At 42.2% G+C, this 14,520-nt stretch overlaps 1 protein-coding gene across 2 annotated transcripts in view; it reads left to right on the forward strand.

Moving 5' to 3' along the window:
• The window catches only part of Large1 (LARGE xylosyl- and glucuronyltransferase 1), a 508,586-nt gene that overhangs the window by 233,563 nt on the left and 260,503 nt on the right, over positions 1–14,520 (forward strand). For both annotated transcript variants that reach the window (XM_028894770.1, XM_028894772.2), the window contains exon 3: positions 14,195–14,496. In XM_028894770.1, coding sequence (XP_028750603.1) covers positions 14,195–14,496 — 302 coding nt within the window. The remainder of the gene's footprint in view (positions 1–14,194; positions 14,497–14,520) is intronic.

Here is a 14,520-nt window from a genome sequence, read left to right on the forward strand (position 1 = left end):
CAGTGAAGAATCTGTAAGTTAACCATTTGTGGATCCCCTTGGATCCTGCTGCCTCAGATCAGCCTCTGAATACTGTGGTGATTGCAGACCCTGGGCTCTGATTTTTCCCATTCACTTCTCTTGCCTGGTCTGAGTCTGGCAGCTGAGTCTCTTACTCCTGCCCAGTCTTTTCTGTGTTAGAGGCTTGAAGGGCAGAGGAGATCTAGACCTATGGGCAGGAGCAACATTTCTTATAGATCTGGAAGTAATGGCCTCCTCCTCAGCCTGCAGCTGCTTTGCCCAGGCTCCTCCAGCTTACTATTAAAAGTTCACAGGGTGCCCTGGATGGCATGGTCAGGATGTCAGGGCCAGGCATCCTTTGCCTTCACCTTTCCAGTCTTCTGCTACTGTGCTCACTGTCTGGGGCATCTCATAGCATAATGGACTGTCTCGGTCACCCTCCCTTGCTGTTGCTGAACCTGGGTGGAGTTCAGTGGGCTGTTAGAAAAGCTCTCATTTAAAGCCCCTAGTGTTCATCCTTTTATAGGAATTTCTTCACTTTTCTGATTCTTAGTGAAACTATTTTTTCTTCAGATCTCTCTTGTATGTGTAGTGAGATGTTCCCATTTTGTTACTGGAAAGTGCAACTTTTGTTTTCTGCTAAATGCTATCTAGAGGCAGAACAGAATGAACTGTAGAAAGAGCTTATGCATGGTAAGTTACTCAAGCTTAGCAGGCTTCTGTTTGTTTCTCTTTAATATATGAACAATATAACCTGCCTCAGAACTGAGACAATTAAATTAGGTTATGTTTTTGACTCATCCAGGCAAAGTGGATAGTCAGTAAGAGAAGTGTAATGCCCATCCCAATTTCAACCTGGTTCTAGTAAGTGGACAGGTCCAGTAATTACTCCCATACATTCCTGATTTTGATATTCAAGTCTATCTGTTACCTAGTATATGGTTGTTTCTAGGCCCTGTAAATAGCATGGTGGATTAAACAGGTCTACAGAAGACTCTGGCGCTGTTGAATATGTGCTTGAGAGGTGGAGACAGACAAAGAGGAAGGGAATAGAAACATTCAAATTGGAGAGAGCCTTGTGTTGTTTTGCAGTGGAAGATGTGCCAGGGGTGAAAAGAGAGACCCAGGGTTTCAGAGTGAGTGTGGGCAGTGCTCCTGAGGTGGGCTGTCAGGTGCTTCTCTGTGGAGTAGTGTTGAAACAGATTCCTACTGAAAGGGTCAGTGTTGTTTTAAAAATGTTAAGTGGCCCTTGTTACCATTTGAGAAAGATCACAACCCAACAAAACCCAGTATCAGAGCTTTATTAGGAGGAGGGAGAGGGGGACAGAAGAGAGTAACCAGGCCTGGGGAAGAAGCAGTGCAGAGAGCAGAGAGGGAGGGGGGAGGAGAGAACAGAAAGGGGAAAGGAGGAATCTGTGTCCTGCTTTTTAACGATTCCTGTGCACATGTGCAGGTAGGCTTAGGGAGATACACCACGCATGCACTGATCGCACAATCACACAACACACTGATGAAACAAGATGTAAGACCCCTTGCTTAGCTGCTGAACTGCACATGTGTGGTCATGCAGCTGGAGTGGCAGCAGAATCCTAACAGTCAGAGCTATCAACTCTCAGGTAAGCATTGCTAGGAAACATTCAGAAAGCCAGTGTGGCAGACAGACACAGAGGGCACACTCCTGTGTGGGATTGAGGTCAGATAGATAGTTGAGGCCAGGTAACTGCCTATGAGCCACTGTAAAGTCCTTGGCTCTGGCTTTACATTTTATGGGAACTGTGATGTGATGATCTGATGACCATGGTTAAATATCATGTCAGTGAATAGTAAGTAACCAATTGAATTAGGGTGACTGGTTAGATGGCCATTGTGAACATCTAAGCAAGAGAGATGTGGTCAGAACTGAGATGAGAGCACCAGCTTAGAGTTTATGTTCAAGGTGTAATCTAAAGAAAGAACTAATATTTTAATATATTCCTGATGTGTTGTGTATGCGATATGAAGAGAGGATTTCAATGCAGTGTTGCAACAAGAATCATAGTGATGTCATCAGCAGGAAATACTTTTCACCAGCATAGTGACTGCCCCAACAAGGTATTCAGCTGACCTGTGTTGAGTCACATTGTGAAGCAGATTGCAGATACAACTATGGTGTGTAGAAGAAGACAGTCATTTCTAGGCAAAGGACTGTCCAGGCAGGTATTTTTCCCCTTCCATCATCTGTATAGTATACGGCACTGGATATCTAGGGACCATGAGAGGAATGTAGTACCAGCCCTCCTTAGTCAGGTTAAGGGACATAGGCAGGATTCTTGAGCTGGTGTTGGAGGATCAGTGTTAATTTACCAAGTTATAAAGCCTATAAATGGCATAGTTCTACTTCCTCATGTCCATTCCATTTCTCTGGAACTTAGCTCACACTTTGCATGTGTGGGGACCCCAAGACCCATGTCTTTCTGAAGATGGGAGTATGATGTGCAGGGGATTCAGTAACAATTCCTGAAGGTTCAGAAATTCTTCAACTATAACCCTTCCTGCTGTGTGTACCCTATGATGCTGGCACTGGCTCTGAGTCATGTGGGCACCTGCACTGCCAGGGACTATTCCTTTTGGGACTGGGAATTAGGATCTAGCACTACAGGTTCTGCCACCAAAGGCTTCACTTTGGTCCTGGGTATCTTTCAAGGTTTCTATCCCCCCCCCCCCAAAAAAAAAATCCCAGTTTTGCTTCACAGTGAAGTTGTTCCAAGAGTTTTAGGGCTGGGGTGGTGCTTCAGTGGTTAGGAGCATCCACTGCTCTCACATGGCTCACAACCAGCTCTAACTCCAGCTCCATAGAATGCACACCATCTTCTGTACTGCACTCATGTATACATACCATCACACAGATATACTCAGCAATGATAAAAGTAAATCTTTTTAAAAATGAGTCCTTATTTTTCTTCTTTTATAAGATGCTAGCAACTGCTTTATTACAAAATTCCTCAAAGTGGAAAAAATCGCCGTCTGTACAATGCAAAGATGACAGGTTTGAAGATTGGTGGGTATTAGCAGAATATATTAGCCAAACATGTATCTTTCTCTGTGTAATATCTGAGGAGCCATTCTGATACAGTGACATTTTTGTTAAACTCAACTCCTAATAAAAAATCTCCTGTTTCCTTCTTCCCTAGTATATCCTGATAAAAATCCATCCTTCATTTCTGATTTCCTGGAGTGGTCTAATTTGGATTTGTGGAGAAAATAACTGATATAGGTCCACTGCTGTGGATATTGCTTTATATAAATAAAACACTGATGGCCAGTGACCAGGCAGGAAGTAGGTTGCCAGGCAGGAAGTAGGTGGGACAAGGAGAGAGGAGAATTCTGGAAAGCGGAAGGCTGAGGAGGGAGACACTGCAGTCACTGCCAGGATAAGCAGCATGTAAAGACTCTGGTAAGCCACCAGCCACGTGGCAAGGTATAGATTTATAAAAATGGGTTAATTTAAGATAAAAGAACAGTTAGCAAGAAGCCTGCCACGGCCATACAGTTTATAAGTATTATAAGTGTCTGAGTGATTATTTTATAAGTGGATTGTGGGACTGCGGGGCTTGGGGAACCTGGAGAGAAGCCCTCCAGCAACAGTCCACTTCTTGTCTTTCTCTGACAGTGTAACTCTCACTAATTGGAATCTACTCTAATGTTAGTTAAGGTGACAAGGAGGGAAGAGGGCACAAGAAAGGGGGGCTTTTATTTCTAGGCAAGGGCTGTTCAGGCAAGCTTTAGCTTGTTTTAATTTATAATCCAGCTGAGCAAGATAGCATTGTTTTAGTTGGCAAAACAATTTATAGCAGCTGGATGGTATGAAAAAAATTCTCTACATTCACAGAAAGGCTTGCTCTTTTTTTTTTTTCTGTTTGAAATGCAGCAAAGCACTGTGTGTGGAAGCCTCCCACAGTACCATGGGGTAGCTCTGCAGTCATCACTATCATTAATCAATACAAATGGAGCCCTATCTATCTTTGATATCAAGCTCTTCCTGATGATCCAAGCCCTTCTTTTCAATGTCTTACTGGGTTTAGTTCCCTGATGAACACTGAATGCTGAAGGTGGCCTGCATGAAGCTTGACATTCACAGGTCAATCAAGGATGATGGGAGCTTGTTATGATCTATGTCAAAGCCAGTTGACTGGAGAAGAGATGAGGACTATCAGGGGGCCTTGAGAAGATAGTTCATTTCAAGTCAGCCCTCACCAATATGTAAGGTCTGCTCATGGGATCGGGGTCACCCATATGAGTGAGTGCTCATTTACAGGAAGTAAGTGGAAACAGGTTAGGGAGATGGCTCAATGCAGAAAACTCTTGAGGTTAGATCTCCAGCATCCACATAAATAAATCTAGGGCAAATACTGCAGCCTGCTTGAAATCTCAGCTTTTTGAAGTGGGGAACAGGGGATCCTCGAACAAGCTGACTAGCTGTATTAGCTCATCAGTGAGCTTTGGGTTCAGTAAGAGCTGATGCCTCCATATATATGATAGAGCACAATTGATGTAGATGCTCATAGTAAACTCATGTCTCCACACTCAAATCACATACATGCTCATGCATTCATGTCTCATACATACATGCATACACAAAGGAGAAGTAAAGAAAACTTGCTGTGCATAATTTCCAATGGCCAGATATGGAAAATGACTGGCAATGACATAGATGAGAAAGGACATTCATGCCTTTTGCTGCTTTTCCTCTTCAGTCCCAAGTCATCCATGGCATTTGTGACCTTCATCTGAGAGAAGGTTATTAAAGTCTGAGTGGGCTATTTTCTCGTCTCTATCACATGCTAGGACAGAAAGCACAGTAGTCCAGTCTTCATACAGCACCATTAAAGTATAACAGGAGTCTTCTCAAACTCACTGGATAGCCAAGGATGACATGTCTTTATCACCAAAGTGCTAGAATTAAAAATGTGTACCACAAAATTGAGATTATATGGTACTGAGAATGGATCCAGGGCTTCTTGCATTCTAGGCAAGCATCTACCAACTTCACTTTTAAAATATAGATCTTATTTCATTTTTATTTATATGTGTGTGTCTATGTCTGGATGCACAAGTGAGTAAGTACAAGTGCTCAAAAAGGTCAGAAGGGGGAATTAGATCATCTGGAGCTGGAGTTATAGGTGTGTGTGGGCTCCTGGAAATGCTTACTGGGAACGAAATATGTTTTCTGCAAAAGCAGCAAGCACTCTTAGCTGCTGAGTATCTCTAACCTCTTGGACTCTTCTTTGTAGTAGTTCTTACCTCTTCTGTGAAGGTCTGGATTTTGCTGGACTGTGCCATACTTTAGAAGCAAGCATGGATGGTGTCAGAGCTTGGTCAGTTTGTCTGCTGCTTGCCATTCTGCTCTTCATCTCTCTATGATCTGAACTGGATGTTATTACCCATACTCTCCCTTAAAAAAGTCATTCCAATCATTTTTGAGTACTGAATATAGCCACCAAGGATGGCAATTTGAAGTTTCATGTCAAGCAGAGGTTCATAAACTGGATAAAGCATATTTTCCCACATCTCAAGTAATGATTTAAAGGGAAAATTTAAAACCTTTTTCAAGAATCATTCCATATGGCCAGCTGAATTTGTTTTAGATTTAATCTACAAAGAAACACATACACACACACACATACATACACACACACACACACATACACACAACCTCATCAGAACATTTTACATAACTTTACTGTAAAATATAATGCTTCCCAGCGTATGTGATTTGCCAGTCTTAGAAACAGTATTAGATTATATAAGGATTGAATATTCCATAGGAAATAATACATTTATTGCAAAGATTTTTTTTAAAAGTTAGATCAGTGGTGAAACACTTATACAGTCTTTCATCTTGAGTGTTTCTCAGCAAAAAGGGCAGCTGCGGGTGGGGAGTGGAGAAGCTAGAAACTCCAGAATATTTCTGCATCTCTTTCATGGTCAAGAGTCACAGTGATGACTCAGGAAGCCTTGGAGCTCACTTTGCAAGATAGCAAAGCAGTTTGTGGTTCCCATGACCTAACAACAGAGAAGATTGTGTTCAATTGTTATACTTGTATAGATGATAATTCAGTAAACTGGGCACAGGGAATAGCTGCTTCTTTCCTGCAATCAGTATACCCTCTGCTAAAATAAGTAATGTCCTTCAAGCTGTGCTAAATGGAATTGGTATTAATAGGTAAGTGAAGGCAGTGTGTAACCAAAAAGAGTAGAGTATGAATTTGTTGTGGCTTTTACTGATCAGTTCTCAAGAGTTGGGGTAAATGTTGTGGTTTCTGGAATACCATCTTCTTTTTCTCCACCAATGGCTGTTTGCTAAATTGCCTCATCGTCACATGGAAGACATGACTCAACTGCCAAAAAATAAATTGACTCTAGACAGTGGTCTCTTGCCTTGTTTGGTGGCAAATTGAATACCCCTCACACATCTCTTCTCTTAATTCTCATTTTCCTTGCCCACCAAAAGAATTGGCCATATTTAGAAGTAGGTAGATTTCTCTGTCCTGCTGTAAGCACAGTAGATCAAAGACCAACTGCTTCCACCTCTCTGAACTTGGGATATTTGAACAGAAAATTGCAAAGTTTGAGATCATTGAATTGGAAAGGGGAAAAACAAACCAAAACAACGACAACAACAACAACAAAACCCTGTGATTGTTGATCATGAGAACACATTTTAAGCCAAAACCACAGCTTTGGGTTTAGCAGATTGGTACTAAAAATGTCTATTATCTCCGCTTAATGAAGTCCTTTAAGAGAAAGTTCTTGAAAATAGTTCCATGGGGGAGAGAATGGCACTCATTCTGCAGATCAAGGGGAATGGAATCCAGATCTCCTTCCCTGGCATCGTGGTGGCAGATTCTTTTCCAAAGTTTTGAAGTGTTTTCTTACTGTCATTTTCTCTTTGCCAGAAGATCCCTGAGGCCTTTGTTGGAACTTATGATTGCTTTTTTTTTTTTTCTTTTTTTGTGCCAAAGATATCTTTCAGAAAATCACTCTGGGAAAATCTTCTGGTGAAACATTCCCTGTTTACCCATAACAATCAAGTAATGCTTGTTTGCCATTTGCCTTCCCACTACAAATGTGATGCTCTGCTTCTGAAAGCTTCTAGGACTTCAGACCATGGTGTAGCTAAAAATGTACCTATGACTAGGTCTGGTGCACACACTGCCTACAAGTGCAAAAGCTGAGATATTAGCATACTCAGCTTTCATAAGAGTGTTTGGGGAGTACACTTCTTTTTAAGTGAAAGTTTCAAGATCAGCTTGAGCTTTTTAAACTTTTCTAAAATGACTGTGACTTCAACCTTTTGTCTGTTTTGCATTTTGAAGTGGTATTGAAGGAGGGTGTGAAATTTCTATATTGCAAGGAGGGCTTTATTTATTTATTTATTTTTTAAATGACAAGATGCTTCATGAACATTGCCTCCTGTGGAAGGAGAGACATTGGAAAATTCAGTGTAACTCAGCCCTGTGATCGATCATCCTAAAGGAAAGGGCAGCAGTCTGGCTACTGGACCTGCTTCATAGACAACACTCTAATATAGACAGGAGGAAGATTAGGGGAACTAAATTGCCCATAAACTTTGACGAGATAGGGTACCATTGTCTTAGCTATAAATACCATGGCCAAAGCAACTTGTATAAGAAAGAGTTCATTTGGGTTTATGATTCTAGAGTCCATGATGGTGTAGGGAAGGCATGGTAGCAGGTGCAAGAAGCTGATGCTCATTTTAAACTTCAAGCAGAGAACGAGAACTGAGAATGCCATAACTTGGAAACATCAAAGATTGCCCCTAGTAACATACTTCTTCCAGCAAGGCCATACTACCTGAAGAGTGCCATCAACTGGGGACCAAGTATTCAAACATCAGAGCTTGTGGAAGACATTCTTAATTCAATCACCAAACCAGGAATAGGGACATTCTTGTTCATGTGACCAGAGCTGCCTTTAGAGGGTAGTAGAAGCTGAGGCAAGGGGACAGGACATTTGTGAAAGCCACACTGAACTGAAGGGTACAGTGTGAAAGCCTTCTTTGCAACTGAGCCAGAGGGTCTGGAATGATGCACAGGACAGTGTTTCTCCACTTTGGTTATATGTAAGAATCTCATGCAGGGCTGCTTCCTGTGCTGAGAACTAGAGGCCTCCCAACTCCAGAGGCATTGAGCTCACTCATCTGGGTAAGGCCTGTACACACACCAGTAAGTCACTGTGTATATTAGAGCTACAGTTTATGATATATGTGTGTAGAATGTGTGTGTGTGTGTGTGTGTGTGTGTGTGTGTGTGTGTGTGTGTGTGTGTTTGTGAGGAGGCCAGAGGAGGACATTAGGTGTCCTGCTTTATCATTGTTTACCTATTCCTTTCAGACAGTCTCTCCTCACTGAACCTGGATCTACTGTTTTTTTTTTTTTGTGTGTGTGCTAGGTTGAATGGCCAGCAAGCCCCAGTGAGCCTCCTGTCTTTGTTTCTCCTCCAACTCCCACCCTCTCAGTGCTGGAAATATAGGCCTGTCTGGCCATATGTGGCTTTTATGTGGGTGTTGAGGAGCCTGATGATTGCACAAGAATCATTCTTGACCTTGAAGTAATGGACTTACTTATGCATATTCTTAATCTGCCAATGTCATGGAAATAAGGTTGAAGGACATTAATTCATAAGATCTATGTGGGAAGCTGTGAGAATAGTGAGATACTGGAGGCGGGGGATTGACCAAGGAGAACAATATGATGTTTTAGGACAAAGTCCTACTGACCTTAGACATAAAAGATTTAAAAATCTGGTTTCCTCCTTAGTTTTTGTAAATCAGATTCTTCTAGGACAAAGCCACATCCATTTGACATCTTGTCATGTAAAGGTTAGGATATAGTATCTTCATTGCCTACAGAACTATGCAGGAGGACAACTTTTTTCTAGTCCGCCTCTGAGTGCAGGATTTTGGTACCTATATTCAAGATCTGACTAAAAGATTCAGAGGCACACCCAAGTCTGGCCCAATCTGGAAGTCGTGCAGTAGTGTCCATTTGCAAGTGAGTGACTGATCTTATACCATGTGACATGCAAACTCTCCATAAAGATTGCAGGATAGTCAACACATACAAATTGATTGGGATTACCATTTAGGACATTGTAGACAGCAGGCTTATAATCCCTGTCATTGCACCACACAGAGATTGCTTTTTAATTTTCCCTTTTTGTTCTGAACTTCGATGTTTTGTTCTTAATTCAGAGCATTCATCTCAAGTGGATTCAGGGATTCAAATCCAATGATAAAGTTCGTGGTTGTTCAGAACTTCTGGAGGGAGGAGAAAGCAGTTGTCAACTGAGATTTTGAATAATGTCTTATTTAACATTTCTAACTCAAAGTGGCTGAACTAGCTCAACGCATGTGCACACTTTGTCATAGAAAGATACACTATGTATAAATAGATTGCATATTGAAACAACAGAATCTGGGGGAAGGGCAGCAGGGAATAAAGTTAGGGTTAGGGCTGAGGCTGGAGGAAGAGGGAAGAAAGACATTTCAGAATCTTAGCTGAGTCTAATGCTGGGTAATATGTAAATATAGCCACAGCTCTGTCCAGCATTTACATATGGAGACATTGAGTTACAGAAAAATGCAGTACTTTGCTTAAGTTTGTTAACTAGTAAATAGAAAGCCATAGTTTAATCTCAGTTATTCTTAATGCCATGCTTTCCACTTCCTTTGATTATCTGGTAGCTTTGGTTGTCTCTCCCTCTTCCTTCAACATGAACTGTTAGAATTTCTCATTAAATAACAGGTAGTTTGAGATTTGTTAGACTTGTATTTTTCGTAGATTGTAAAATATTTTATCTCTAGAGATTACAAACTCTTCCCCCTGTCTCTTCTTCACATCCCTGTGAAGTGCAGCAAAGGTGCCAAATGTGTAGGAACCTAATGGCCCAGTCAAGTTGACACATGAAATTGACCATCATAGTCCCTAAGCAGGCATTAGTTTGCTACATATATATGTGAATTTGAGACTGGGCAATTAGAAACATGCAAAAAAAGTTAGACTTCATGGACACTTCAAGCATGTGATCCATAGACTCGTTCTGTTTAGCATGGTGTACACTGACTTGTTTAGGTGGAGTAAGGAGTTGCATGTGGGGCAGCACAATATCACCCAAAGGTGTTAGAGACAAGACTTTGTGCTCGTTGAATAGCAGAGGGAATAACTGTGTCTTTACAATTGATAGCTTAAGAAAACCAGGCATGGTCACAGTTGTTTACTTAGACCATGGAATCTAACCCATAAGACATACTGGCTATGACTACAAGCCTATGACTTCCTCTTTACTCTTGTTACCTCCCATCAAAGGTTTGGTGAAGCTCAATGAACAAAGTTAGGAACCAGTACATCAGGAACAAATAAAATAATCCAAATTAAAAAGAGCAGGCTGTCAGCATGGCAAAGCAACAAGGGCCTTCTAGCACTTACATCTATTTGCTCAGTGATGGGATTACACAGCCAGGTTACTGCAGGGTCCTCTGCACAGGAAGCAAGATCTGAAAGGGGTCTGCATTTCCCTCCTTTTCCCTCCCCTTCCCTCCCCTCCCCTCCCCTCCCCTTTTTCTCTTTCTTTGTTGTTTTCTTTTTGTTTGTTTTTCAAGACAGGGACTTACTATGTATATTTGGCCATCCTATAACTCTAGACCAGGCTGGCCTCAGACTCTTGGAGATCTACCATATCTGTGCTGGAATTAAAGGCGTGAGACACCACACCCAGCTTCCCTCCTTTTCAAAAGAAGAAAGTAGTTGAAAAGGTCAGGGACTTGGGCAAGGTGGTATGGCTTCAAAACAGACTAGAAATGACACTCATATGTGGTGGTATTGTGTTCTCCAAAATATTGTGTACTCTAATAAATTTATCTGGGGTCAGAGAACAGACAGCCACTAGATACAAAGGCTAGAAAATGGTGGCACTCACACCTTTAATCCTAGCATTCCAGAGATAGAAATCCCTCTGGATCTCTGTGAGTTCAAGGCCACATTGGAAATAGCCAAGCATGGTGACACGCCTTTAATCCCAGAAAGCCAGCCTTTAATCCCAAGGAGTGGTGGTAGAAAGCAAAAAGATATATAAGGCGTGAGGACGAGAAACTAGAGGCATTTGGCTGGTTAGGCATTTGGCTGGTTAAGCATTTGGCTGGTTAAGCATGTGGCTGGTTAAGCATTCAGGCTTTTGAGCAGTAATTCAGCTGAGACCCATTCCGGATGAGGACTCAGAGGCCTCCAGTCTGAGGAGACAAGACCAGCTGAGGATCCGTCGAGGTGAGATAGCTGTGGCTTGTCCTGTCTCTCTGATCTACCAGCATGGACCCCAATAACTCGCCTCGGGTTTGATTTTATTAATAAGAACTTTTAGAATTCCTGCTACACTCATATCCACTATTGGCACATCTTCCATTCCAGGTTCTGGTCACGATATTTTTTTTACCCTTTTAGGTATCATTTCTTCCCCCAAAGGATTGCTTTTTTTTTTTTTTTTTTTTTTTTTTTTTTTTTGCTATGTACTTACAGGTGACAAATTGATAGAGTCCTGAAAAGCAAGAAAACATCTGTAAATGTTTGAGAAAATTTAGTTAAAACCAAACAGGCCCAAGAACAGGCTGGAAATGGACTCAACAGGAATGTCATTAAAATTTGGTTAAAACCAAAGGGCCCTGGTAATGCACCTGCCTTCTATGTTTTCCTATGTGTGCACCTTGACATAGCAAAGGCCAGGAGCAAGTTGGTGGGAGATACCCTCTGTCAGAATTATGTCAGAAGAAGCCAAAGCTTGTGACCACTTGCTTATACATTAACATGTTAATTTCCATCTGCAACTCTGTTACCCTCTTTGGGAGTGGGTTTGTAGGCACCCCTATGTGCCTGGTGTCTCTTAGGTGGAGGCACAGCCTTTTTTTTGTTTGGACCTCTTATTCAAGCCCCCAGCCTTTGTTGCTATGCTACCTTTATGTTCTTGTTTCACAGAAGGGATTATAAGCTCAGAGCATTGAAGTAAACCTTTTGTTCCTTTTGCTAAGTTTCCAGAGTATCTTTTGCTAAGTTTCCAGTATCTTGGGCCTTCAGATCTTCCTGAGTTCTGTGCTCATGTTTCTAATTCTTTTATGAGAGAAATGGCCGTCTCACATCCAGAGACCTTTAACTCAGCCCCTTATGTGGGGTCACAGCCAGGTGTGGCATCAAGGAGAGCTTCCAGCTGTGAACATTAATAGCATCAGTCTCCTTGTCTGTATAAGCATATTCACTGTCTTGTGCTCTGATACTTAAGGCACTGTGTGTGTAGGATGGAATGTGCAAGAAACCCCTCTCAGTCACTGCACGTCTTGGGCATCTGCCTTCTCTTACTAACGAGATGTTCATCTTTGTCTACCCTACTCAAGGGTCCATGTTCACTAAGCTATTTTAGCTACCCTCCCTTAAGATGGGAGCTCAAACTGTGTATCTAAGGATGACCTTGAGCTCTTGATCCTCCTAAGTGCTGGGGTTATGGGTATTCACTAAGGCCAGGTGCATCAGAGGAGACTAAGGCCTCACACTTGTCAGGGAAGCACTCTCCACAGAGCTACAGCCCTAGTCCTGTGCTGTTTAATTCTCTTGGTAGAACCAAACATGGAGGGTGATTTCAAAAGCAGGGGAGGGAGCTTGTAATTAACCAACCCAGTTAAAATGCACCCCTGATCCACCTGTGATTTCATGTCCCCTGCCTTAACCTTTGATTTGTAGTTGATGGCAGTGGAATTCAGTAAGCCATACTTATTGCACTGATAGGATCAGGAGCAAATGCAGCTAACCCTAAAGTGATTAGGGGCTAAATAAAATAGTAGTTATCTATAAAGGACATCAAATGCTCTTAGCAGAGGCAAGCAGCATGGGCAGCACAGGTGAAACTAATGGTATGTAATTCATCCCTAGCTTTGACCCTCAAGCTCTGTGAGCCATACAGCCTTGCTGGTACAGTTTAGAATTTCAGTCTAGTCTGGGCTCTGAGGAAGACAACTTGGGTTGTGGAAAAACAGAAGTGCATTTGTTGGGTCTTGCAATAATGGGGGACAGATCACCAGTCTATTAAACCAGAAGCAAATTTTATTCCAGAAAAATAAAGAATAAAAAAACTAAAACACCTTGAGGCACAAAAACTTATCAGCTAGCTGTAAAGTTAAAAGTTAACTTTGGTTGGTCCTTGCAGTTGTTAGCTATAAGGGGCAAGGGGGTTAAAAGTTAACCCCTGGCTGTTGGAGAGGAGCTGGCTGTAAAGCAGACAGCCACTGTTAGCAGTTAACCTTTAGAGTGATGATTGTCAGCTTTCCTCTCTTAAGCTTATCATTTTATATTTCTATATTCCTGGACCCTTCACATTTTAGCAGGCTACAGAGATGGTCACTCTTCAGTCATGAGAGTTATAGATTGGAAGCCTTTGAGACAGTTGCCCTCTGGCTAGATCCTAGAGTATCAGCAGAGTAGAAACAAACAAAAAGGAGTGGAAGCTTTGAGCGTGTCTTGTATATGTATCTGGACCTCCTAATAGTCAGCATGCATTGGGTATTGGCTTTATACAAGGAGATATGCTAATTGCCTTTGGGAGTGGTGTTTTCAGATTATAAAAATTTAAAAAAATACCAAATGGTTAGCCTTGAAATCATATATTTATAAGCAACATTATACAGGCAGAAGATGGCTTCCCTTGGGAGGTGATGCTTTTAAAACAGGGTTTGGAAGCTGATTTAGGAGTTCCGTTAAGAAGAACTTCACTTTATTCCCTCTTTTCCTTTTGAGCTCTTCTACATTCTGAAGCTCCTCATCTCAAAATTTCCATTCCTCCTAATCCATACTTGTTACATGATTTCTTGTTAAGAGTGTCTATTTTCAAACACATTATATGGAGAGGAAGGCATTGTGTTTAACTAGGAACAGTATTAGGAATGTCTTTCTGTAAACAGTATTTTGATTTTTATTACCATAATAAGCCATTCTGTTCTCACTTTTTTTCCCATTTCAATATGGATGTTCTGACTTGTCATTCACAGTCCATCTGCTTTCCTGCTAAGCAGTGGGATTGTGTCAAGAACCTGGGGTGGTAATGCTGAAGTTCCTGGAGGTAAGTTTGCTAAGCTAATGCTTCCTTGGTCTCTCCTCCCCTAGATGGGAAGCCTGTGTCTCTGTCTCCCCTGGAGTCCCAAGCACACAGTCCCAGGTACACTGCCTCCAGCCAGCGGGAGCGGGAGAGCCTGGAGGTTCGTGTGCGAGAGGTGGAAGAGGAAAACCGTTCTCTGCGCAGGCAGCTCAGCCTCGCCCAGGGTCAGGGCCCGGCTCACCGCCGTGGGAACCACTCCAAGACCTACTCCATGGAAGAGGGAACAGGGGACAGTGAGAATCTGCGGGCTGGCATCGTGGCAGGCAACAGTTCTGAATGTGGGCAGCAGCCAGCTGTGGAGAAGTGTGAGGTAAGGAGCATACACGTTGGGAGA

The sequence above is a fragment of the Peromyscus leucopus genome, chromosome 5 (assembly GCF_004664715.2).
Source record: "Peromyscus leucopus breed LL Stock chromosome 5, UCI_PerLeu_2.1, whole genome shotgun sequence".
NCBI classification, from domain to species: Eukaryota; Metazoa; Chordata; class Mammalia; order Rodentia; family Cricetidae; genus Peromyscus; species Peromyscus leucopus.